Source organism: Balaenoptera ricei, chromosome 4 (genome assembly GCF_028023285.1).
Source record: "Balaenoptera ricei isolate mBalRic1 chromosome 4, mBalRic1.hap2, whole genome shotgun sequence".
NCBI lineage: Eukaryota > Metazoa > Chordata > Mammalia > Artiodactyla > Balaenopteridae > Balaenoptera > Balaenoptera ricei.
Genome location: NC_082642.1, coordinates 93,824,633 through 93,851,187, shown reverse-complemented (window position 1 = coordinate 93,851,187; position 26,555 = coordinate 93,824,633). Strand labels below are relative to the sequence as shown.

The 26,555-nt window shown below is 43.0% G+C and overlaps 1 protein-coding gene across 5 annotated transcripts in view; it reads right to left on the bottom strand.

Moving 5' to 3' along the window:
* ILDR1 (immunoglobulin like domain containing receptor 1) overlaps positions 1-19,546 on the bottom strand; it is a 78,369-nt gene extending 58,823 nt beyond the window's left edge. Inside the window, exons 1-5 of one of the 5 annotated variants that reach the window (XM_059921002.1) lie at positions 19,193-19,546; positions 6,244-6,414; positions 4,696-4,845; positions 937-1,056; positions 512-658 (exon numbers count right to left, since the gene is read on the bottom strand). In XM_059921002.1, coding sequence (XP_059776985.1) covers positions 512-658; positions 937-1,056; positions 4,696-4,845; positions 6,244-6,414; positions 19,193-19,247 — 643 coding nt within the window. In that variant the 5' untranslated portion in view covers positions 19,248-19,546. The remainder of the gene's footprint in view (positions 1-511; positions 659-936; positions 1,057-4,695; positions 4,846-6,243; positions 6,415-19,192) is intronic. The other 4 variants (XM_059920999.1, XM_059921001.1, XM_059921004.1 and 1 more) reach the window with 4 other exon arrangements.
* Between the last annotated feature and the right edge of the window lie 7,009 nt (positions 19,547-26,555).

Genomic DNA, 26,555 nt, shown 5'->3' with positions numbered 1-26,555 from the left:
ATATAAATTCTCAGGGCCACCCAAGACCGATTAAATCAGAAACTCTGGAGATGGAGGCCTCCAGGAGATTCTTAAGTTTGAGAACCCCTGCTCCAACACCTCTCTCTTCTCATCTGTTCTTCTCAAGTCATCTTTGAGAAGTGGCCTTCTCTCTCACGGCTCCATGCAAATCACTCCCTCCAGCCACCTCGTGTCCAAGCAAGGTCAGTGCTGGGAGCAAATACTGCAGCACAGGCACATCAGGGCTGCTGACATGTAGGCAGAGACATCTGAACGCGGCCTTAGGCAGGCTAGGAGGTGAACAGGCAGAAGTCCTCCCACTTTGCTCCATAGCTTCCCTGAGCATAATTCCCTGGGCTGCGGCCAAAGACCTCTGAGCCTCTGACGGGAGAAGGGCATGGAGGAGAACCTGGAAGAACCCAAGGTTTTGACCTGGGCATAGGAAATTGATCTGCCTGGGGCACTAGGCTCCCGCACCACCCCACCCCACTGCTCGTCCATCCCCTCTCACCTTCCTCGGGGCAGCAGCAGCGGGTGGGACAGCAGGGGCAGCGGAGGTAGCAGCAGCAGTACTGAGGACAGCACTGGCACCAGCACACTCCAATCAGCAGGAGCAGGAGGAGGGCTCCCAGGATGATGAAGATCACTGTCAGCCAGTCTGCAGGAGAGAAGCGGAGCAGCGACTGAACTAAACATGCAGGTGCGTGCTTCAGGTTGTAACATTGTAGAGGTCTGATCAACACAGCTCTTGACCTATAGGTTAAGGCTGAGCAATATACAGGCAAAAAAAAAAAAAGTTTATCTTTGTTAAGGGAACTTCAGAGGCTGGCTACTGACAACAATAACCTAGGCTTGCTTGTTTCTGTTTTTCTTTTTTTTCTGTATGTAAAAGTGTCACAGTGAGGTGGCCAAATAGAAAGCTCCAGGAGCACTTACGCAGGACAATGAGCTTCACTTCCTTATCTGGGTCTCCTGACGTGTCCCCTGGAGCCTCAATGGTGCAGTAATACACTCCATGGTCCCACCACATCACTTCATTAATCACAAGATCTGCTCCTGCAACAGGGGAGGCGAAGGTGCCAGTGGTTAAAGGAGAGGGATCTGATCTATGGTAGCTTCAAGTCCCCAGCATTGTACTTCCACATCCCAAGAGGGCCTCTCATAGTTCAGAGAAAGGCCTCAATTCCTTCCTTTGAGACTCTCTTCTTTCTCCAAACAATATAAAGGTGGCAGAACTTACCATTCATTGAGCCCTACTAGGTACCTTGAAAGGATTTTGGATACATCACCTCATTTACTTTCCAAAACAACTCGAAGTGGGTGAGGTAGAGATAACCGGCTATCTCCCAATGTCTATTCTCCCCTTCTCTCACGATCATAGAAGTTCTGGTCATGTACATGGCCATCCAGAATAAAATCACTATTTCCCACCCTCATTTACAGATGGACACGGACATGTGACTCAGTTCTGGTGGACACAATATAAGCAGAAGTGTCACATGATGGCTCCCAGGAACTTTTTATTTTTTTATTAAATTTATTTATTTATTTATTTTTGGCTGTGTTGGGTCTTCGTTTCTGTGCGAGGGCTTTCTCCAGTTCCGGCGAGCGGGGGCCACTCTTCATCGCGGTGTGCGGGCCTCTCACTGTCGCGGCCTCTTCCATTGCGGAGCACAGGCTCCAGACGCGCAGGCTCAGTAGTCGTGGCTCACGGGCCCAGCCGCTGCACGGCATGTGGGATCTTCCCAGACCAGGGCTCGAAGCCGTGTCCCCTGCATTGGCAGGCAGATTCTTAACCACTGCGTCACCAGGGAAGCCCCCAGGAACTTTTAAAAAAACAGTTTAGGAACTTCTTTGCCCCTTTCTTCTTCAACTCTGTTATCTGGAAAGCAAATGTGATGGCTGCCATCTTGGACCATGAGGAAGGAGATGACATTCTTGGTGAGCTGGGAGGAACTTGGGTCCCTGAGGACATAATGGAACAGACCCACCACACTAGTTCTGGTCTGTCTACCTCCAAATTTATACATTAGAGGAAATAAACTTTATTGTTTAAGTCACTAATATTTTGGGCTTTTGCTTACTTGCAATCAAACTTAATCCTGATACAGTGGGTAGGATTATTAGCTGCATTTCAGATGAGGAAACTAAGACTAGAGGAAGCTAGAACAGAGAGAGGTAACAGAGGTAGGTTCAAACTCATGTCTCTGCCCCAAAGCTGGTGCCCTTAACCACCAAGCTCTACTGTCCTCTCCTAACTGGGTGGATAACTCCACAGCCTGGATTCCTCACAAGCTGGAAACACATACTTCTGAATCTTGAAAGGACAGGTGAGATGAACTTGAATAATAAGTAAGGATGAAATGCCAATATTTTAAGGGTAAATGTTACTCAAGAAAAGAATTTCAGTTTTCATGAGCACCAAGCATCTACCCCATTAAGATAGGTGAATGTTATGTTCACACTTACTAAATGCAACAAATGTTCACTAAAGACCTTTTGTGGGTCCAGCACTATATCAGACTCTGTGGAAGGTCAAACAAGACCTATCTCTGTCCTCAAAGGGCTTGAGATCCAGTCAAAGGCATCAGGGCAGCTCCCACGTCCCTGCTACTTCAGCCACAATAAGTACCAGAGGACACCTTCAAATTCTTAAAGACCTTAGTTATAGACTTGCTCCTGCTCAGTTGGCAGTCCTAGCTGCAATTCTTTATTATCTCTTTGTCAAGAAATATTTACTGAGGAAATGAAACAAACATGCAAGGTCACGCACCACTGGAGCTAACTTCGACTTCTGTTTCCTTCTCTTTCTACGTCAATCCCTATGGTTTTTTCCTACCCCATGATTTTCCAAACCCGCTGCCTTTCCCAGAAACAAGCTTGCCCCAGACTTGGAAGAATGGTGAAAGTGCTTAGGAGGAAATTCCCCCTCCAAGGTTAATGTGTATTATAAATCCGCCCCAATTTTATTAGAGACATAAGGATTATTTCAGGGATGTCAGAGTAATGAGGACATTCAGATATGCTAATATTTTAAATGATCCAAGAACTGATTTGACAGGGTCTTCTCAAATGATGCAAACACAGGCATAAAAGTATCGGAAAACAAGGGCTCCAAGAAGTCACAACAAGCCTGGGGTTAAAAATTAAAACCAAGGGGAAATACCACTTTCCCATGGGAGTAAGAAGGAGGCAGAGTTTGACCCAAACGTGGTTGGGAGGGGAAGTAGTAGACAGTGCTGCTCAAAACTAGAAAAAAAGACAGAAAATCAGGGACTATCCCCTAAGGGCACTTTCATCCTTCAAAAACTGTAAAGGAGACTTTAAACTTTGGGGTCAGATCGGAGCTAATTCTGTGGGCTCTGGAGAAAGCAGAGTCACCCTGAACCTCTGAGCATGCACCTAGAAACTGGAAAAGGACAGATGTTCCCTAAGGCTGAGCATTCAAGGGTTGACTTGGGAAGGTCCGTGGTTGAATGTAAATGGATCAGACTTATGTATTATAGCCAAAGTATTATATACAAAGGTGGAAGCAATTTTTAAACTGGCTTGATCTACCTCAACAGTCATAGAATATTCACTGATTTCCTCACATTGTTGCTATGAGTACCCTGAGTGGCCTTCTAGGTGTATTCTCCCACTTTTTTTTTTTTTTTTTCACTTTTAACCAGCCAATATTTATTTAACACTGCACATAAAGCTCATTGAAATACGCTCTGAATTCTGTGCCAATAATCCATTGCAGCAGTCCTGGATTACAAGACAGGAATGTGGGGCGCTGACCCATCCATTCAAAAGTGTGTTGCGTGATCATAATTGAAGTTTACTGCACACTTAATGTTTGCTAAGTGCTTTATACCTATTATCTCACTTAATCCTGACAACTCTCCATGAGATACATGCTACGGCAAGTCCCATCTTACAGAAATTGAGGCTAAAAAAAATGGAAGGGACTTGCCCAAGTTCACACACCCTGTAAGTGCAGAACGGGGATCTACACCTGAGTCTGACCCCAGAGCCGGGGCTGACCACTGCTCCCTGTACTCCCACAAAGAATGCATATGCTTCAGACATAGCTCTCAGATATCACATTTGACACTCACTTCGGTGTGGGGAGACAGAGGCCATTATGCCCATCTTTCAGATGTGGCAACAGAGGCCAGAGAAAAGAATGGATCTGCTGCTGGTCACTAAGCAAGGGAGTGGAAGCATGGGGGCACCCACCCTGTCTTTTGATTCTAAGCACAATGCTCTTTCCTCTACCAATGGAGGGCGAGGGTCTATGGTGGCCATCTACTTGGAAACCCCTATTTCCTTAGATTTGGGCAACAGAAGTGGCCAGAGGGGAACTCAGGGGCCTGGGGTTCGAGCAGGCCCTGAGAGCAATTTGTAGAAGGAATCAAGGGAGCCTGAGCCACACGTTAGACCTGCATCTTGGAAAAGCAAAGGAAATCACCCACTCCCTGACCTTTAGCCAAAGCTGTAGGATGTCTTCTTGCCTGAGACCAACTTCCAGGGTAATGACTTCAGATGGTATAGCACATTCTGTGTATTTCACACTTTCCTCAAAAAATGAAAGTGACCAAGTAGACCGTCAGGCAGCAGAAAAAAAGGGAAATCCCCACAATGACTCAGACCTCTGGGCCTGGTCTACACACCTCTCCACCCCCAGTTCCCTGCTGCCTCCACACTCACGGTTCTGGATGGTGATCTTGCGCTGCCGGTAATCCACCCCCAGCACGGGCTCGTTCTGCCCCCGCCTCTGGGCCACGATGCGAACCTCCCGCTGGCTGTCATTGCAGTCATTGGATGGGTCCTGGCCCAGGGATAAAGCCGCCTGGTATGCTGGGGAAAGAGTACACACCTAAGTCACACAGCAGTGGGGAATTCCCATGAAGAAAGGTGCCCTTAGTGCTTTCTGGAGCAATGAATGTTCTCAATTTTTCCTGAGCCTATGCAGCCCCTGGGAATCTTCTTAAACATGAAGATTCTGATTCTGGAGTGGGGATCTGAGATTCTGCATTTCTAATGAGCTCCCAGGTGGCACCAATGACCCACACTTTGAGCAGAAAGACTCCAGACCCCTCTAATGGGCCATCATTTCCAAATCCTGACTGCATCCCCATCTCCCACCCCAGTTTCCCTTGCCTCATTTTCAAAGTCACCCCAGAATCTGCTCCCATATGGTTCATCCACCTGCCCTTACAATAAAAGTTTTGAGAGCTGTTAAATCTGCTGGTGATAAATGCGTACTAGCCGGTCCCTCCTACCTTCCCACTTAATGCAGGCATTTTAAGAGTAACCCCCAGGAAACAATGCCTCAATTTAGAGAGGGGTGTCTTGGGGACAATGTCAGGCTCCGCGGGTGGCTCAGACAGTTAGGTTTTGGAGTTCATATTGTAAGATACTAGGGCTAAAAAAGGTAAAGCTGATGTCTCGCCCTGCTCTTCCTCATCTCGGGAAGCTCAGTTCCTTCCTGTGAACAGGGTATCTAGTTCTATTCTCCAAATTTCTAACGGTTAATTGTCCCAGGCTGGTGGTGGGGATCAGGGTTCCTTTGTTTCTTGAGAGAGGCAGAGGTGGGCAGCTAGGGAAGAGTTTTGGTTCCAGACAGCAGGACTGATGTGAGTAGGGCAGCTGTTACTGAGAGGTAGGACTTGGCTAAGCGTGGGGAGAGCGGCACAGCGCTCCGGGATGTCCAGCAACGAACAGGCTGCCTGTGGCCAGGGAGCGCTCCAGCACTGAGAGTGTTTAGTCCACAGAGGACTGACCGTCCACCAGGAAGGCTGGCTCTAGAACGGAGTGTGGCAGTGGGCGGGAGGCTCACAGGTGACCACTCCTCATGCGTCACAGGGGGCGGGTAGGAGTCTTGTCTGCATTCGGAGGAGGTGGGGGTGATGAGAGGCAGACCTACATCCTCATCTTAGCGCATGGGTGGGCAACCAGGAATGAACTAGGAGTCACGACTTGCTCTGCCTTTTACTTAATGTCTAAGCTGCCTTAATTTATTTTAGAACAAGGCGGGACATAAATTTTAAAATAAATAAATATTATGTGACCCTGAATAAGTTATTTCATCTACCTGGCCTCCGTTTATCTATAAAATGAGGGGACAGTATTAAGTGATCTTTCTGGCTTCTTCTCACTATAAGGATTTGTGATCCTAAATAATTCCTACACCCTAATGGCGGTACTTCACAGAAGGGCTCCGGGAGAGCAGGGGGTAGGGAGGAGGGCACTCACATGCAGAGTAGTAATCAAAGATGGGGTCCTTGCAGAAGGACTTGAAGCGCCAGGTCACCACCACATCCTGGAGCTGGGCAGAGGTGGTGTAGTCACATTTGAGAACGACGGAGGCAAACAGGGTGACGTAGCGCTCCGTGTGCTGGACTGTCACCAGCAAGGACACACACCCTGCGGCCAAGAGCGGGAGACAATGCTGAAGGCAGACCTCAGGTAGGTCTCTAAGGGGTGACCTACTTCTATTCATGGGGCAATAAAAGCATTGCACGCAAGCAAACACACCGCCTGACTGGCTGGGAGCAGCTCACAAGCTGCCTGTGTTCTTACTTAGCCAGGGCAGGGTTGGGACGGAAACTGCACAGACACCCTGGAGGAGACGGAGGAGAAAAAGAGCAAAAACCATGACTCTCAAGTCGCTCCCAGTCCACAGGGAGCGATAACACATCCAACAATGATAAAGAAACGATATTAAAAGAAGGCCATGTATGTACTGGAGTGACTCTGCTAATATATATAATTTTTCATGTCGCTTCTCTTCTTAAAATGTTTTCTCTTTTCCCTAAGGATAAAGTTCAACCTCTGTACCCTGGCCTAGGAGGCCAGTCACGTCTGCCTTCAGCCTTTCTCTGGGGCCTCATCTCCCTTCGTGCCCACCCCCACTCGGGGCTTCAGCCACTCCGGGCTTGCCTCAGTCCTCCCCGCGCTAGGAGTGCTGTCTTCCCCAGATCCTCCCACATGTACGTCTCTTGGCTGGAGCACTCTTCCACATCACCAGCTGCCACTCCACTCCCTTCCCCAGGCTAAGTACCACTTATTTCTTAGGTCTTCAGCTGCACCCTTACCTCCTCAAGAAGCCTCCTCTGACTGCAAGTCTGGGAGAGGGGCCTTCCTCTGTTTTCCCAGAGTGCCTCATCCTACCCCCAGGCAGAGCATTTCACACTTCTGGGGATGGCCTGTCTACTGTAGGCTCTGAGAAGGCCGACTGGGTTTGCCTCTGACTCATTGTTCAAATACAAGAGCCTCATACTGTGCCTGTCACCTCCTTGACACCCAACAAATGTTTGTTGAATAAATGATGGGATGGATGACCAGTGAAAATTGGCAGTTCAACTGGCTGACATAACCATAAAGAAAATAAAACAAAAATGATCAGACTGTGACAAATTTTATCACGAAAGACTTGAAGGAACTAACAATTTTTCTTTTTACTTTTTAAAAACTTTCTCCCCTTACCCTCCAAATCTACGGATATACTGAAAGCTCCAAGTCTGTGTTGACGAGGAACCAGGTGGCACAGAAATGTCAGGTGGGACTTTGACATGGTCAGAAGTCCACACGTAACCAGCATCTTCAAGTGTTCCTATGTCAATATGGATTCTAGGCCAAGTTATAGGGGCTTTCTCATAGGAGGTTTAGTGTAGAGCAGTAGTATTCAAACTTGAGCATATACCACCAGGAGGACTCGTGACAGCCCAGATCACTGTCAGCAGGAGTTTCTAATTCAGTAGGACTTGGGTGGGATCCAAGAACTTCTATTTCTAACAAATTTCCAGGAGATGCTGATACTACTTTGATGGGTACCATACTTTGAGAACCACTGGTGTAGACTAGCTAAAGTAAACCCAGGCTTTGGACTCAGATACAACTGGGTTCAAATCAAACTGTACTACTCACTTGGACATTGGACAAGTTATTTACTCTCTCTGAGCTTGTGTTTCCTCAGCTATGAATGGAGATTATAACAGTACTAACCTAATCAGGTCCTTGCAAGAATGCAATGAGATAACCCACTCCTGGCACTTGGCATGGTACCTGGCAAGGTGCTGGCATATATGCTGCCATGTTAGTGACACTGTATGAGTCTTTTTCCTTTTTTCCCTAATTATGAGGGCCAAGGAGAAAGGGGTTCAAGCTGGGAGTCCCTCCAATAGAGTTCTCAGGTAGAGCTACCTTCATTTTGACTGTTACTCCCATAAACAAAATAAATACAGTCACCCCCGTTATAGAGCAGCTGGGTGGGCCTGGCTCAATGGCCAGAGACACATGGTTCTGGGTCCTGCCTCGCCTTCTGGACACAACCCTCATAAGACAGCCACCAGCAGCCACTTTTCTCATGTCCACAGAGAGGTAGCAGAATGTTGCTTGGGACAGGCTCTGGTCCCCAGAAATGACCTGAGCCATCTCCAGGGCTGGGCTGTAATGAGGATGTGCCAGTGACAGCCATGCTAGAGAGAGGGTCTGCAGCAGTGTGGGGGAGACCTGTGGGTGGGAAGCATCACAGAAGGAAGAGATTTAAGCTAGACCCTAAAACCCAAGTAGGATTAAGACGATACGTGAAAAATAGGGAGAGGGCAGAGAGACGCACTGTGTCAGGATGGAAGAAAGGAGTGAGCAAAGGCCCTTATCAGGAAGGGGCAGTTCCTTGGAGAACCTGGAGGGAACCAACCCAGCTGGTGCCTCTGGCTTTATAGACAGAGGATAAATAAGGTGAGCTGGTGGTGGGGAGTAGGAAGTGGGGAGATGGGGTGGAGTGTAAATTGCACTCCAGAGTCTATTTCCAGTTAATGGATAATCACTGAAGGCTTTCCTGAAGAAGAGTAATAAGGTGAAAGAGATGTTTTTAGGAAGATGGATGACTTCCTTATTTAGTTGTGAATGGAAAAAGAACATCATTTTGAAAATAAGCCTTGAGGAGTTTGGGGGAAATAGCTGCTGTCTCTATTAGCTGTAGGATTCCTGGAAATCAGTCCAATCAGAATGGAAGAGCTAATGACTAGTATCTCCAGCCTAATGAGGATTATTTCATAATCTGATTTTTTATTTTTGCTTCTCCACCTTCACCACCTCTTTGTTTTTTTCCAGAACTGACCTGAAGTAGACCTTGGAGCTTTTACCCAACACAGCTTTAACTGAATACCAGAAGCAGCTACAGGTAAGATTTGACAATGAATAGGATGGCACTGTCAACACTAGCTTATTTTGTTCAGTAACATGCATGGATTGGAATAGAGAGAAAAACATTGATTTGTGGTGTAAACAAAATCTTAGGTTCACAAAGCACTTTCAAATATTTTCTTTTATTCCCTAAATATGAGCCCTGGGAGGAAACAAGTTGTGCCGGTGCATACACAGCAAATCTAGGATTGGATAAGGCAAGTGGCTTGTCTGTGGTCATTCATTTTCTAAGGGGGTTGGAGCCAAGATTCTGCCCCTGAGCAGTCTCTTGCCACTCTACCTGGCTATTCTTTAAATAAAGGAAGATGTTTGGTATTCAATAGCTTGCAAATAATCAGAGCATGGGGCCAGGCTACAAGAGCAATAATTAATATACAATGGGCAGCAGTTAACTCTAATACTGTGATTAATAAACTACATATTCTTTATTTTGCTGAATGGTAATTCAATACAAATGACAGTTTATTCAAAGGACTCCAGTCAACATTATTTGTATAGAGGTGGAATATCTGCAGGGGGGTAGTGCAGGTTTGCTGGGAGTCAGAGAGGGTATTTGGTTGGAGCCAGAAGTTGCTCTGGGGTAGCTTTGAAGATGGCTGAATCTGACACCCTGAGGCAGAAGAATGGGGACAAGGGTGATCACCTTCATTACCAAATGCTCACTCAGCTTCTTTTCCATGAATGCTCTTGTTATGGACAAACTACACGTGGGGTGACTTGACTCACCTTTACCAACGTCAGCACTGGCTTTGTTGCCTGGTATTTCTCTTTTATCCTCTCTTTAATTTCATGCCTTAGGTGAATTTCAAGCCTTGAAATACAGCAGGTTCCCACATATCTGACCATAATGAGCTCACTCACACTCCCTCCAGGGGTCTGTTGGCCCTACAGCATCCTGAACAGCTCCCAGACCTTCACCCCTCGCCCACCCTCACATGGAGAGTGGGGGAGAGTCTCAGGGCAAAAAGTACCGAGCAACCAGCAAACCCTTCTCACTTCTTCTCAGCTGTTGCTCTGGATTTCAGCATCTACTGTGTACCAGGTGATATACATACATTGTCTCTAATTCTCACAAAATTCCCTAGGGTGGGGTCAGCCCTGCTCATATCTGTGGGCAAAAGTTCAGAGACTATAATAAACCAGGCCCTCTCAGCCTCAGGATTTGAACTTGGGTCTTGCTCACACCAAATCCAATCTTTCCCAAGAAGGCAAGCCTGACTTTCCAAGTAGAAGTCAGGCACTGGACTCTCAAAAAGCAGGAGGAATTTCCAGATTGGGAGGAAGAGAGAGGAGGTAGCAAGACAGACCATTTCAAAGGCAGAAACCGCCTATCTTTTCCTTTAGCCTCTAATTTCTCTGTAAAACTAACCACACTGGGCACGCACACTACTAAGCAGGTAAAGTTTTCAAGAAGAGACTAAGGGCAGCAGAATCTGGGCTGAAAATATGAAGAGATTCAAAAAGATAAGTGTTCTGTTTATATGTGTCCTGGTTGCATCCTTACTCTTTTAAACCCAGTACTACAGGTTTTCAAATTCTTAAATTTTCTTTCTCTTCTTAAATTCCCTTCATCCTGTGGCATCTCCTTCTCCCCAGTTCATCACCATCTAATTGTCTAGTTGTGTCTATAATTTTCTCCTGAAAACGTTAATTCTGGAGACTGATTTTCTGAGTTCAAATTCTGCCTCCACTCCCCTGCTAGCTAAAAGACCTGACAAGTTATTTCCAAACTACAGTTGTTTCTATATATGCAAAATTGGGATGATGATAATATGTGCCTGATAGGGTAATAGTGAGGGTTACATGAGATAAATATGTCCAGCATTTAGCAAAGAACCTGGCACATAATAGACACTCAATAAACAGTAGCTATTATTTATATCATTTGTTCTTACCTTGCCCACTTCAAGAGGTAGAGATCAATTGAGAACAGCATGTAAAAGCATTTTGAAAGAATTAAAATGATACAAATGTAAGCTATCATTACTGCCTTCTCTTTGCAAAATGAGTTAGTGCATTAAAAGCTTTTAAAGCTGCGTCTTACCTGGCAAACCCATTCACAGTTAGTCTCTGTGAAAGAGGAAGGGAGATCTGTAAGGGTGGAAAGGTAACTTCAGATGAGATAGCAGAGCTCATGGGAAGGAGGGAAGGAGAAGGGGATTCTCTGTTTCCCGCCATGAGGTACTTTCCAAGACTACGCTGCTGCGCAGAGTGGGGACTACCATCCTGCGTTGAAGTGGAAGGTAAATATACCAATGGAAAAAAAGAGTATCTTTACAATTAAATGCCATGTGTTCCCAAATAGATGCAGATCTTTACACATTTATTTATTCAGCCTGTCTTCCCTGTGTAGTATCAGAGTGGGCAAGATGTTTTATAGTTTCTAGAACATATTATCCATACAGTATAGGGATACAGGTACAAAAGGTTTTTTTCCTTTTAAGCTAAGAATCACTTTCAGGGGACTGGATGGCATTTCCCCTCCTTCCCACATGAAGGGTCTTGCTTGGAAGGGAGTGGCAGGCAGGGAGGAGAGCAAGGTCTTTCCCGGCAAGGGGCAGTGGCCTGATGGTGCCTCCGATGGAAGGTCTTGATTCCTGTTTTTCAGGCACCCAGGCACCTCTGCTCCACTAATCAGGTTAACAAAAAGTACACAGGTTTAATCCTATCAGAGTTTATGTCAGGGCAAGCTATCTCCCCAAGTATATTTACCATCAGTATTTGTTACATTTCCTCAGGTAACAGTGCAAACAGAAGAGGAATCAAGGGGAAGAGGGCCTGGCAATGCATGGGCAAGAAGTAAGGGACGGAGAGAGCAAGGAGAGGAGAAAAGGGGAGAAAGAAGCAGGTTGGGGCGGGGGAGGAATTATGTCTACGCATTGCACGTTTAACAAAGGTCTGGGGGTGCTTCTCGACAGTTGTTAGGCTTGGGGTGGCAGAAGCCTATGTCTACCGTGGGGAGGAAACTGGTAACTACTGAGCACTTCAGTGTTGGTCAGGATGGTATTGGGGGCTTCATTATGTAGTATGTAGTTTAACCTTGGCAAACCCCCATGAGATCAGCCTTATTTTTCTCTCAATTTCATAGATGAGGAAAATCCTCAGGGAGATTAAGTAACTGGTTTGAAGCCACACAGCTAGTAAATAGCAAAACTAGACATAAGCGTATACCTCTAAAATCCCAAATCCTACAGTTTCCATTGTACCACCTGCCTTCTGGATAAGCTTCCTAATGGTGGAGGTTTAACCCTTTAAGAGACATTCACAAATTTATTTTAACCATTTTGTAGAGAAACCCCTTTCTTCCCTTTTTATTTATAAGATAAATAATAAGAAACTTCAAACAATAGAGAAGGGTATAAAGTAAAAAGTTCATCCTTGCTCACTATGAACTCTACTCTCCAGAGGCACCATAATTCGGAGTCTACCCTCCACATCTTTTCCTACACGTTTTTTTAAAAAAAATTAATCATATTATGTACATTGACCTGCAACTTTGTTTTTTCTTCAAACTAATGAGATATCATTATATTCTATCTCAGTATATATAGATCTAATTTTTTTAGTGGCTGCATGAAAATTCGCTACATGGATGAACCATAACTTACCCATTTTTCTAATGATGGGCATTTAGATTGTTTCTAATATTTCACTATTACAAACAATGCTGAAATAATTTGTTGAAATGAATACCTTTATATTATATAAAGTATCTCTTCACATGCATGCTTTTATTCTTGTAGGATGTATTTCTCAAAGAGAGATTGCTGGGTCAAAGGGGATAAGGCTTTTATATTTCAATAGACAATTCAGGAAAGAAATTTATATTCCCATCAACAGTGTGTGACACTCCCATGTTTCACCACAATCCTTCCAACAGGGGAAATATCAATCTTTAAAAATTTTCTGATAAACTACTAGGTGAAAAAAATAGCCCCTCAGGTGGTTTGAATTTGATATCCTTTGGTTATTAGGGGTAGAGGACAACAAGACCTGGTTGAGAGGCAGATGCTCGGGGTTTCCCAAAGTCAGACGCTCAGTGTCTGTGACTCAGTGACTCATCTGTGTCCCCACATGCTAATCTCAGAGCACATGCAAATTGAAGTCTCACCAGAATGACAAATTTCTGTGTGCCCTGGGCCTTCAGAGGTCACTCATTCACTCATTTATTGAATACCTACTATGAGCCAGGTGCTGTTCCAGATGATGGGGGTAAAGTAGCTAATGAGAGAGACAAGGTCCCTGTACTCTTGGAACTTATACTCTTGGGGAAAGTCAACAATATATAAGTAAACAGATAAACAAGGTACCTCTGGTCATGGCTAAGCTTTATAGGATTGCTTAGAAACTGCTAGAGCTTTGAATAACAAATCCTACTACTGTACAATAAGAGCCAAGAGGACACACGGGTCCAAATCCTCCTCATAGCTCTTCTTGGTTGTTTCAGAATCTAAATCAGGCCCCAAATCTAAATCCTATTCCTTCTGTACAAACTTGGGCTTCTTCCCTATTTCCCATCTCAGTTAATGGACAAGACTGAAAACTAGGAATCGTCCTTGACATCTCTTTCTTCCTCACTCCATATAAAATCTATTATCAAATTGGGTTTATTTGTCTCCTAAGTATTTCTGGAATCTCTGTCTCTCCATCGTCACCATCACCCTAGCACAAGCTACCATCACTTCCAGCCTGCATACTGCTTCAGCTTAACTGGTACCTGCACATACTCTGGTTTTCCTCCATGTGGATTCCACACCCGTCTCCCAACTCTTTCTCCTTAAATATCTCCAAAAGCTGTCCATTGTTCTTAGGATAAATACAAAGCCTTCTACCATGACCCATGAGGCCATGCATATCTGGTCCTACCTATCCCCGGCCTCCTTTCCACCACACGTCCGGTGGCTTCCTCCTCTCAGTCACACTGATATTCTTGCCACCTCTCATTCTCACTGAGCTCCTATCCAGCAGCCTTGCACATACTATTCATTTGTTTGGGATGATCACCCCTCAGCTCTCAGTGTAAGCATCATTTCTCCAGGAAGAGCCTCCTGAATGAGCAAAATCCATCTATTATATGCTCTTGTGGTGCCTTGTATCTCTTTCTCATGGTCCCTATCATAGTTGTATTTCTACATTTGCTTGTATTTCCTTTAGACCATAAGCACCATGGGGACCAAAGCCGTGTCTGCTTTTGTTTGAGAGTACGTCTGGCACATGGTGTGCATTAAACCTTTGCTGAATAAACAAACAAATAAATTCATACAAGACAGGCTAAGCTGCTTGGAACAAATTTTAAGTGCTCTGAAAGTACAGAAAACAAATGGTTAAAGTCAACCATTTGTAATATGGCCAGAGAAAAAGCAAGGAAGAAGGGTGTATGTTGGGGGGAGAGGGGGTACAAGAGCATACTCATAGCAGTGGAGACAAGGCTGCCCATGTTAGTGAGGCCATAATGAGTGAGCCTTGAATTCCAAAGAGCTTTAATCCACTCATATAAACTATGGGGATCCAGTAGAGGTTCTTGGAGGACTCAAGTGAAGGTGGGAAAGATTAATCCAGGTAGGTTAACCCATCATCTGGGTGGAGGATGGTTGGAACTAGGCAGAGAGGTAGCAGCCTAGAGGCAAGGAGATGGTTAAGATGCTGGGATTAAGTAATAGCACATGGTGATTAACTGGGTTTGGGAAATGAAGAAAGTGTAGAATGCTTTCCTCTGACCTCACCTTACCCTAAGATTTGTAGATTGGAAGATCCAGAAACGAGGACTGGAGAAAGACAAGACATGATCAGAGTCTTCCTAACTCTTAAAACACACAATTTTATTTCTCCCCTAAGGACTTCAAATAATGAAATAAAGTATTAGGCTGAAAGAAACTTAGGCAGACAGTACAGTAATTACCCAGCATCTCATCCCACTGCATTGTTGTTGAGGCAAGAGGTTTAATGATTAACATCTGGTTACACATCCAGGAGGTAGTCAATTTCTATTTCTACCAGGATTCAATTAGACAAAACAAACCTGCTCCATGGTATGAAATAGGTGAAAGAGCAATGGACTGAGTGAGGATGCCAGGGTTCCCGTCGTCCCAGCTCTCAAACCAACTCCACTGTGTCAACTTGAGACGCCTGACTTCCTGGGACACAGATTTCCTTATCTGTAAAACTGGCTGGGAGGGGAAGACAAGGACTGGGAATGATTTCTACTTGTGTTCGCAGAGCACTGGGGTTCTGGGAGGTACTTCAGGGAGCCTCATGGCAGGGGGGTGGGGGGCAAGGGAGGAGTCGAGTGGACAGTCCCCCATCCATCACCTGAGAAGCTCTACTTTTTACTATCTACTGTATCAGGGACCAAGATGTCATTAGGTCTTCAGTATGATCCCAACCTTCACCCCCACCACCAAGGGAAAGCTCCTGGTCTAGATGCTCTCTAAGAATCTTGTCCCTTAGATGTCAGCTGTCTGATTTCCCAAAGAATAATATAAGTTGATAGCTACGTGTATCTATAAGTTAACACCCCTCTAAGATCTTTTTAAATATTCACAAAAGCACAAACAACACACAACCTTTTAGAATTTGGCAGTGGGGGGGCAGGGGGCAGAATCTAAACTTTTCATTCCAGGAATAAACTTTGAGGTTGGATGAAGGTAACCAGAGCTATTAGCCAATAATGCAAAGGGCTATAGGAACTTACTTTAGCCTTAACTTAAGGCTCTGTATTAAGAAGCAAATCTCACTTGTGTGATAAAAACTTCTTTCTTTTTAAGGAAAAACAGTTTGGAGAATTACACACGCACAAAACCCTCTGACAACCCATCTCTCCACAGCTCCAAACATAAAGACTGTGGTAACTTCACAGGACTTCCTGACCTCAGAGGCCCCAAGCCACACCAACTAGCCAGTACCCACATCTGACATAATCTCTCTACTGACCCACACTTCGCAACTGCAGAAACTTGGATGCTAATCAGAGAGCTGGGTTGACTTTTCTTTAGAAACAGAAGAGAACAAGGTGACAGACCAAAATGAATACGTTCTAATGCAGGGTTTTCCAAAGTTCATACCTCAGTTTGCAGTGGGTCTTGAGAAAATCAACTTACTGGATTTTTCTATTTAATACTGTTAATTTGGGGATTACTTTCTATGAATTTAAATGTTATTAAAGTAATATTTAATGTTAATTTGTTATTCTTTTATCAACATAGTAACTGGTTGTGTGTGTGTGTGTGTGTGTGTGTGTGTGTGTGTGTATACCTTTTGTTCTTATTTTATAAATCTCATATATGTGTGTATATGTCACAATGTAAACTGTATTTCTTCCTGAACTTAGGATTTTTCCGTGTTCAGCATTCTTTGCTTCTAAAATGTGTCACGCAGGTAGGCTTCCACTTAACGAATGCCAGGCAAATACAGCAGTCTGTATTATTTGACCACCTCAGTATCCTGGCTACTCACACTGCATGGTTGGTTCATGAACACCTGGAGCTCCACTTTCTGAAGTCTCTGTCCACTTAGCAATTTGCTTACTTTAAGAATATACCCTTTAGCCACCAGAAAACTACTAGAGCTAATCAAAGAATTTGGTAAAGTTGCAGGATACAAAATTAATGCACAGAAATCTCTTGCATTCCTATACACTAACAACAAAAGATCAGAAAGAGAAATTAAGGAAACAATCCCATTCACCATTGCAACAAAAAGAATAAAATACCTAGGAATAAATCTACCTAAGGAGACAAAAGACCTGTATGTAGAAAACTATAAGACACTGATGAAAGAAATCAAAGATGACACAAACAGAAGGAAAGATATACCATGTTCTTGGATTGGAAGAATCAATAGTGTGAAAATGACTATACTGCCCAAAGCAATCTACAGATTCAATGCAATCCCTATCAAATTACCAGTGGCATTTTTTACAGAACTGGAACAAAAAATCTTAAAATTTGTATGGAGACACAAAAGACCCTGAATAGCCAAAGCAGTCTTCAGGGGAAAAAAATGGAGCTGGAGGAATCAGACTCTCTGACTTCAGACTATACTACAAAGCTACAGTAATCAAGACAATATGGTACTGGCACAAAAACAGAAACATAGATCAATGGAACAGGATTGAAAGCCCAGAGATAAACCCACGCACCTATGGTCAACTAATCTATGACAAAGGAGGCAAGGATATACAATGGAGAAAAGACAGTCTCTTCAATAAGTGGTGCTGGGAAAACTGGACAGCTATATGTAAAAGAATGAAATTAGAACACTCCCTAACACCATACACAAAAATAAACTCAAAATGGATTAAAGACCTAAATGTAAGACCAGACACTATAAAACTCTTAGAGGAAAACATAGGCGGAACACTCTTTGACATAAATCACAGCAAGATCTTTTTTGACCCACCTCCTAGAGTAATGGAAATAAAAACAAAAATAAACAAATGGGACCTACTGAAACTTAAAAGCTTTTGCACAGCAAAGGAAACTATAAACAAGATGAAAAGACAACCCTCAGAGTGGGAGAAAATATTTGCAAACGAATCAATGGACAAAGGATTAATCTCCAAAATATATAAACAGTTCAAGCAGCTCAATATTAGAATAACAACCCAATCCAAAAATGTGCAGAAGACCTAAATAGACATTTCTCCAAAGAAGACATATAGATGGCCAAGAGGCACATGAAAAGATGCTCAACATCACTAATTATTAGAGAAATGCAAACCAAAACTACAATGAGGTATCACCTCACACCGGTTAGAATGAGCATCATCAGAAAATCTACAAGCAACAAATGATGGAGAGGGTGTGGAGAAAAGGGAACCCTCTTGCACTGTTGGTGGGAATATAAATTGATACAGCCACTATGGAGTACAGTATGGAGGTTCCTTAAAAAACTAAAAATAGAATTACCATATGACACAGCAATCCCACTACTGGGCATATACCCAGAGAAAACGATAATTCAGAAAGACACATGTACCCCAATGTTCATTGCAGCACTATTTACAGTAGCCAGGTCATGGAAGCAACCTAAATGCCCATCGACAGACGAATGGATAAAGAAGATGTGGTACATATATACAATGGTATATTACTCAGCCATAAAAAGGAACGAAATTGGGTCATTTGTAGAGACGTGGATGGACCTAGAGACTGTCGTACAGAGTGAAGTAAGTCAGAAAGAGAAAAACAAATATCATGCATTAACACATATATGTAGAATCTAGAAAAATGGTATAGATGAACCGGTTTGCAAGGCAGAAATAGAGACACAGATGTAGAGAACAAACGTATGGACACCAAAGGGGGAAAGAGGGATGAATTGGGAGATTGGGATTGACATATATACACCAATATGTATAAAATAGATAACTAATAAGAACCTGCTGTATAAAAATAAAATAAAATTCCAAAAAAAAAGAATATACCCTTTGGTTATAATCATTGTGTTTGAAAAATGTTGAGCGTTCAATAGTCTTTGTAAAAATAGAGCAGCTTTTAAAACATCATGCTGGTGATTTAAGGATTGGGTTTTATACCCTAATGGGATTTTTGTCTGTAAGTCTTCTTTTATTATTCTTTTGACCTAGATGACTGCTGGCTACAAAGTCCTAATTCTGAGGATGGGGTGCCCAGGGGCAGAAGTGGGAATTAAGAATTACAATTAGGAATTGTAAGAGTGGTGTTTCCGCCTCCATCACTTTGGCTTTAGAGACCAAGAAGTGCCTAAAGAGCAGGAGGAGAAGCCCAGAGGCTCCTGGCTTCTTCCTTAGCTGCACCTGTTTCGGAAGGGCCTAGGCTAATAAAAGAAGAAAACAACAGGTTCCCACAGGCAGAAACTCGATTCAGTCCCCGCAACTCCTGGCGCCCGTGCCAAGAGCCACCTGAGCGCGGCCCAGGCCTCCGCTGTCCTGCCTGTGGCCAGCTCTGCAAGGCCAGGCAACAATGGCTTCCTCTCCCCTTGGGCCCCGGGTGGGACCCATTTTCCCACGGCTCACCTGCTGGGAGCCAGGTGAAGAGCAGCAGCCAAGGTGCGGGCAGCTCGGGGCCCATGCCGGCCCTCTCCGGTCCCTTTCAGCTCAGGGGCTCCAGGGACACTGTGTCTGTCTTCATCAGCGGCCGGTTCAGGGCGCACCGCTTCTCCAAAGAATCCCCCCGCTTTCCGCTCACTGCGCGCAGCGCGGCAGGAGGACCGGTCCAGCTCCGCGGGCAGGTACCGCCCGCCTCCAGTCCACCTGGGAGCTCCCCGCGGCTCCGCCTCCCGCTCCGCGCGCCGCCGTTTCCTGCTCCGCCCCGCCCTGGCCCGCGGCCACCTTTCCTACCTGCCACCGCCCCCAGGCAGGCTGCCAAGTGATTCTCCTCGCCGAAACACCATCTCATGCCACTCTTGCCTCCCACCTATAAGAGCCTGTTACCATTTTCCCCAGAAGTTCTTCGGAAATCTTACCCCTAGCAAATTTCTCCCTCACTCTTCGTAGAATTATGTGGATATAACTTTCTAGGGAGTATTTCCTGCCGTATGTTTCCATTCACTCATACGTGCTTGGAAAACATTTTTTTTTCCCCACTAAAAACACACTAATAGAAAGTTTATGTGTAATGATTGTTCAGGTTTTCTATAAATAAAGATGGTGGGGTGTGAACTAGAGAAATAGACCTAATTTTCCAAGTTATAAAAGAAAAGGGTGCTCATTATAGAAAAGTTAGAAAAGATATAAATTAATGGCAGTAAGAAAAAATCCTGCTCCCACCATCCATAGTTAGGCATCGTTAATATTGGTTTAGGCCTTATTATTTGCCATCCTGAATGCAGCTCAGCAGCCCCTCACAGACCTCAGCCTCCCAAGATGAAAGATTCTAGGCCTCTTTGCACCAGGCCACCTAGGATGTATTCCCAGTCTCTCCTTCTTCCTTGGTAGGAAGTAAGGGGTAAAGCAAATCAGAGGAGGAAGGCACAGTTGCCTTCAGGAACCAGCCAACCAATGACATTAATTTGGAAAGTGACATGAACACTGGCCAATATAAATAGACAGCAAGCCACCTTATACACCTCTCCTTTATCAGGGATTTCTCACTGTGCTCCCCGTTCTGTAACAAACACAATTCCCCCCTCCTCCTAGCCACCACCTTTTCCCTGAAGAAAATAGTTATAAAAATGCATTGAACATGGTTTCTGCCCTCAGGGACCTCCTATTCTGCTCACCGACCTTAGAAGTCAGTATTATTTCTCCTAAGTGTATATCCTGTTTTGCTCTGCCAGGAAGGCTCCTCTTCGCTTGGCACTACCGGAGTCCCTCATCTCGCCTCCACCCAGAGGAGCATCCTTGTCCTGAATCTGACTGGAGGTTTCAACCCAGTCTCTTCTCTCCAAATCCCCTCCTCCCCCCTCCACTCCTGGGTCTGGCCTCTGGTTCCCCAATAGGGCCTCTCCACTTTAAATAGTTTTCTTGTAGCCTCTTCTCTTCTAAAAAGTAGGAAGTAAAATCAGGAAGTGCATGGCCAAAGGCAGATGGCACAGTGTGTTTAGGAGCCTTTGGATCTTCCGCAGTGGGATCCCAGCACAGCAGGAGCAGCAGGATACAATGTGAGTGAGGGGTGCTCCCCCAACGCCTTCCAGGGACCCTGCACGTGCTCCCAGGAACCTTGTATGTGTTTGAGAGTTTGTGACCCTGAGGGATTTGTGTGATTCCTGGCTTTGAGAATTGTTCTAGGGAAATTTTCAATCCAGTCTAAAAAAGTATGAGCCCTCTCCTTCCCACACCTATACCTCCCTTAGCCCTTGCTTTGGTATTAAGGTCATTTTGCTATTCACTGAAGTCAGCATTTCTCCATGTTTATTCCATGGAACGGTAGTTCCATGGAATGTTAATAAATTGTATGTGGAAAAAGGGCTCTTTGATCAAATATATTCAAGAAATGCTGGGTTAAACTAAATGAAACATTTTTCCAGGACCTATCAACCCCTTAGGGTGCTAATATACATTTGAATTTCCAAGAGAATATGTCATGCAGCATTTCCCAGCATTGTTCAACCACAAAACCCTTTTTTCTCATACATATCTTAGGGCAGATGTCCCATGGAACATATTCTGGGAAAGCCTGGTGGTCTAACCCAAACATAACTGGGGGAATACGTTGAGGCTTACATAGGAACAACAACAACAAAATAATGACTTTAACAAAGGTTATTCCAAGTGTAGTAGAATTAGAAAATTCCCTTATTTTCTCTTGAGAATCACTCATTCAACTGAACATCTACCTCCATTTCTTCTCTTGTAGTGAACACTTAGGTTAACTTTATATGGTCCTCTGTCTACTATGTGCATCTTTTTTTCTTCACCACTTATTACATATTATGTACCAAGTAATGTTCTACGTGCTTTACATGCATTATCGCATTAAATTCCCACAACAACTGTATGAAATTGGAACTTATTATCAATTCCATTTTATGGAATGGAAGCTGAAATACAAAGAAGTAACTTGCCCAAGGTGACAAAGCTAGTAAGTGGTGGAGTTATGAGTCTAAGTGAGGCAATCTAATTCCAGATCTTGTGCTCTTAGTTATTATACCACCATACACTCTCACCTAGTTACGTCTCAATGTGTATAGTTGACTCTATCAGCGTGTGCTAATGCAGTTTCTTTCCACATATGCCATTTAGCTCCAGACAAAGAAAAACTCCATTCCACTGCCATGAGCTCTCCTGGGCCAGTCATTTTGCCAACATGTGCCATTCATTCAACAAAGATTAAGTAAGAGTATACATTTGGCTCAGAACAAATAGTTTTTTCATTGCTAGATATAGAAGTAAAAATCATTTGACCTGCTGATACTGACTGAGACAAAAGTGTCCTCATCTGCAAAATAATAATAGCTACTACTATTAAACACTTACATTGTGCTAGGCACTATTCTAAGCACTTTTTGTTTTAACTTCAATAATTCTTTCAACAACACTATGAGGCAAGGACTATCATTGACCCCATTTTATAGCTGATGAACTTGAGGCACAAAGATTCAGTTATTTACCCAGGGCCACCCAGTTTGTAAGTAATAGAGCTGAGATGCAAACTCAAGCAACCTGACTTCAGAGCACACAGCCTTAATTACTACTCTAGTTATGCTGTGCTTCTTTGTGTCGACTGGTCCAGGCTCTGACCACAAAGTACTGAGCTTATGATCTCACCATTTGTAATTGCACTTCCTAGTTGAAACTGTATCCATGAATGTTCTGAATACTGAGTCTATATGTGCATATGCATCTGTATTTGAGAATACTGTGACATTTCTACATCTATATGTGTATTTATCAAGAATGGAGAAAAGAAAAGAACATGTAAATAAAAATTATGCTTCAGGCGTTAAAGGTAAAGGAGGGCAAGGAAAGAAAGTCACCAACTGATGCTGCACCATTTGGAGTATGTCTTATTCATCTTTGTATGCCTGGCATATAGCATAGTACCTGGCATATAGGTAGTGCTCAATAAATATTTGTTGAGCTGTTAATCCTTAGTTTCTGGAGGAAGTGACATGTGATCTGGGTTTGAAAACAAATAAAATTTTGCCAGAGTAATCCAAGCAGAGAGACCAGCATGTGAAGAATCATGGAACCAGGAAATAGCATAGCTGAATTATAAGCACTTGAGTTCTGCTAGACTATAGAGCAAGGTGGGGAGTGGTAGGAAAGTATGTTAGAGAGCTAGCCAGGGTAAATAAAGGGCCTTGCGTGACCAGCTGGATTACTAAGACTTCATATAATAGACACTGGGAAGCCAGTGAAGGGTTTTAAGCTGGGCGAGGCATGACCAGACTTGCATTTTAGAAAGATAAACTTGGTAGCAGTAAGAAGAATGGTAGGTGAGAATTGAGATGAAAGGCAGGGAGACCAGTTAGGAAACTGATACTATAGTCAGGGTGGGAGATACTGAGGGCTTAAGCCAGTCGTTGGTGTTGGGAATGGAGAGGAGAGAATACTTGGGCAGATATTTCGAATATAGAATTGACAAGATTGGTGATAAATTAGATGTGGGAATTGAGAGAAGAATATAAGTTTCTGACTATTGAGCCTGGGTGGATGGTGATGCCTTTAAAGAACACAGATATATAGAAAGGTTTTGAATCACTTCAAACACATTGCACCTGAGAGAATAGTGGACCATCCAAATGAAAATCCTATGGAGGGTTGGACATCTTTATTAAGTGCGATCTGGTTAGTTTAGGTTAGTAGGACATGCACAACTATATAGGGAGGTCTGGGTTAGTAGGGACTGAGAAACCTCCTGGATTAGTGGGATATAACAAGACAATTATCTTGGAGTAGGGCTAAAAGCAGGAGGTGGTAGAATCTAGTAAAAGGAGTTTGAGAACAAATACATTTAGTATCACCATTCCTAGTCAACATTTTACAGGATATTATAACTAGTATAATAAGAAAATAAAAAGTAAAAGTCTGAAAATGAAGGATAAAGATGTTACATTATGATTATCTACACAAAACATTGAAGAGAATCTATAAATTATATATAAGGACTAACAAGAAAGATTGCTGGAAACAAGGTCAATATACTAATGTCACTGGTGTTTGTATATACCAACAATATCCATTTAGAAGAAATGAATTTAAAATATACATTTGCAATAGCAGTAAATCTATAAAGTAACTAGGAATAAATCTAAAAATATATGTGGAACAGTTTTATGAAGAAATTTGAAAAAAGGTACCGAAGACATTTTTTAAAGATTTAAATAAATACAAAGATGTACCATGCTCATAGATAAGAACACTCAATATCACTAAGGATGATAATATTTCCCCAGTTAATCAAATTCTATATATTTCTAACAAAATTCTGAAAAAAATCTCTGTAAAACTTCACAAGCCATTTCTAAGATTAAAAGGAAATTATAGGGTGATAAGTAGCTAAATAATTTTGAAGAAAAATTAGGAGGAAGAGGGAATTTGCCTCTTCAAATGATAAAGCTAGAGCAATTAAAACAACGTGGCACTGGCATATAGATAGACAGACAAGTGGAACGTAACAGAGATTCTGGAAATAGACACCCATAATAATGGGAACTTGATATATAACAGAGATGGCATTACAATGCAATGGGACAACCATAAACTATTAAGTAAGTGATGCTGGGACAATTAGTGTCTGTTGTATTAAAAGATAAGGTGTATCTTTTCTTCATACCGCATACAAAATTCCAAACTGATTCAAATCTACATATTAAAGGTAAGAATTTCAATTTTTTATAAGAAAATATAGAATACCCATATGACCTTGTAGAAAAGACTGAATTATTAAACAGAAAACAAAAAGAATAATTCATTAAGGAATACTGATACATAAGACTAAATTAAATTTAAAAGTTCTATAAACAAAAGACAACATATACAAAGTGAACAAACAAACCACAAACTGGAAAAATATATTTGCTGTGCATTTAAAAGGCAAAAAAACTATAACCAACAAATATTTTAAAACTCCTAAAAAGTAAGCAGGAGACAATCCAATGGTAAGGGAGATGAACAGGCAATTCACATTAGAGGAAATCTGATTCAGTATTAAACATATTAAAAGATGCTCAACTTGACTAGTAATCAAAAACTGGAAATTTAAAACAACAAATGCTACTTCATATTTGACAAATTGGTTAAAATGTAAAAGTCTGAGCCAAATAAGCATTAGTAAAGATGTGAGAAGTGTAAATTGGTTCAACTACTTTGAAGAACAATTTTACAAAGCCTCATAAAGTTGAAGGTGAACATATCCTAGGATCTTGTGATTTCCCCTCTAGGTCTCCACTCTATAGAAATTCTCAACTCTTGTGAACACAGATACATGTGCAAGGGTGTTCACTGCAAAGCAATTTGTGCAAAACTTGGAAACAACTTTCTACTGGAGGGAAATAATAAGATAGGGATGGATATCAATGGAATGAGATAATATGCCACTGTTAAAATGAATTAACTAGATCTATACCATGGATGAACATTACAGATATAAAGTTATATGAATAAAGAAGTTGCAAGATACTGTTTTGTCAAATGTTAAGACACAAAACAATATCGTGTAGTGTTATAGAAGATTCATATATATGTAGAACGAAGTATAAAAACATTCAGGGGAATGGGATTCACCAGTATTAGAGTGTTGTTACTCCTGAGAGAGGGAGAGGAGAGAAATGGGTTGGAAGGGACTTTAGCTGAATCTGTAACATTTTATTTTTTTTTAAATATTTGAAACAAATATGCTAAAAAGGTAAAATCAGTTAAATTTAGGTGGTATAAGTGTGAGATTATATTATATTGTGTGCTTTTCTGTACCTTTGGAATCTTAGGTATTTAAAAAATACTTTCAAGACAAAAAAAGAGAGTGAGCAGTGGGTGTAGAATCAGACCAAGTGTGTTTGTCTCATGACATTTCCACTGGCATTCAGTGTGACTTTATGTAAGTCACTTTGGGCCTAGATGTTTTTATCTATCGAATGGGAAACTGCATGAGATAACCTCCTTGGTCCCTCCCAGCTCTGGCATTCTACAGTTCAAAGGTGAGAAGAACCCAGATTAGGAAGATGTTAGGGTCCCTTGACTGGACAGAGGAATACAGAACCAATGCATCTCTGAGGGTGACCTCCCTGAGAGAAGGGTCCTCCTGGGTTCTGCCCATTCTGAGCAAAGGGGTAGACTCCATGTTCTGCCAAAGGATGAGACCCATGTACTTTAATTGCACTTGTCATTGAGAAGCTAAGAATCTGGTTCTCTCAATATTTTATTATAAGGAGAGAAACCAGAGACGAATTGGGGGGGGGGGTGGCTGGGGGAATGGGGCTGCATTCCTGAGGCTGGAGCCATAGAGAAGAGGTCCATGTCCTCAGGTCATAGCAACAAAGGCAGAAAGCCTGGAGTTTTGCTACCACCAGAGGGATTTTTTTTTCCTCTCTAGTGTTTCTTCCTCTTGTGTCAAGGCCCAGTTTGCTATTCAGACTCAGAGCTCCTCTAAGATGATGAGCTCACTCTATGCACATCTCGGTAAAGCTCAATGAGGGTCAGACTATCCAGTTCTTTCCAGCCCACTTCAGAGACTCTGGTTCAATTAGTCTATGGGGAGGCCCAGGAAGGAGTATTTTTTTTTTAAGTTCCCAGGTGGTTCCAATGTGCAGGCAGAGTTGAGAAGCTAGTTGAAGGGTGAGCTGGGTAAAAGAATGCCCCACATATTTGTTACCAAACAGGGTATTCCCTAGCGCAGTCCCTAAATGAAACACTTTCCAACACATCTCTTATGTCAGCTTCTCTTTAGTAACTTTGCTTTGCCGCCACCTTGAGTGACAGAATAGGAGAGTTTCTACTC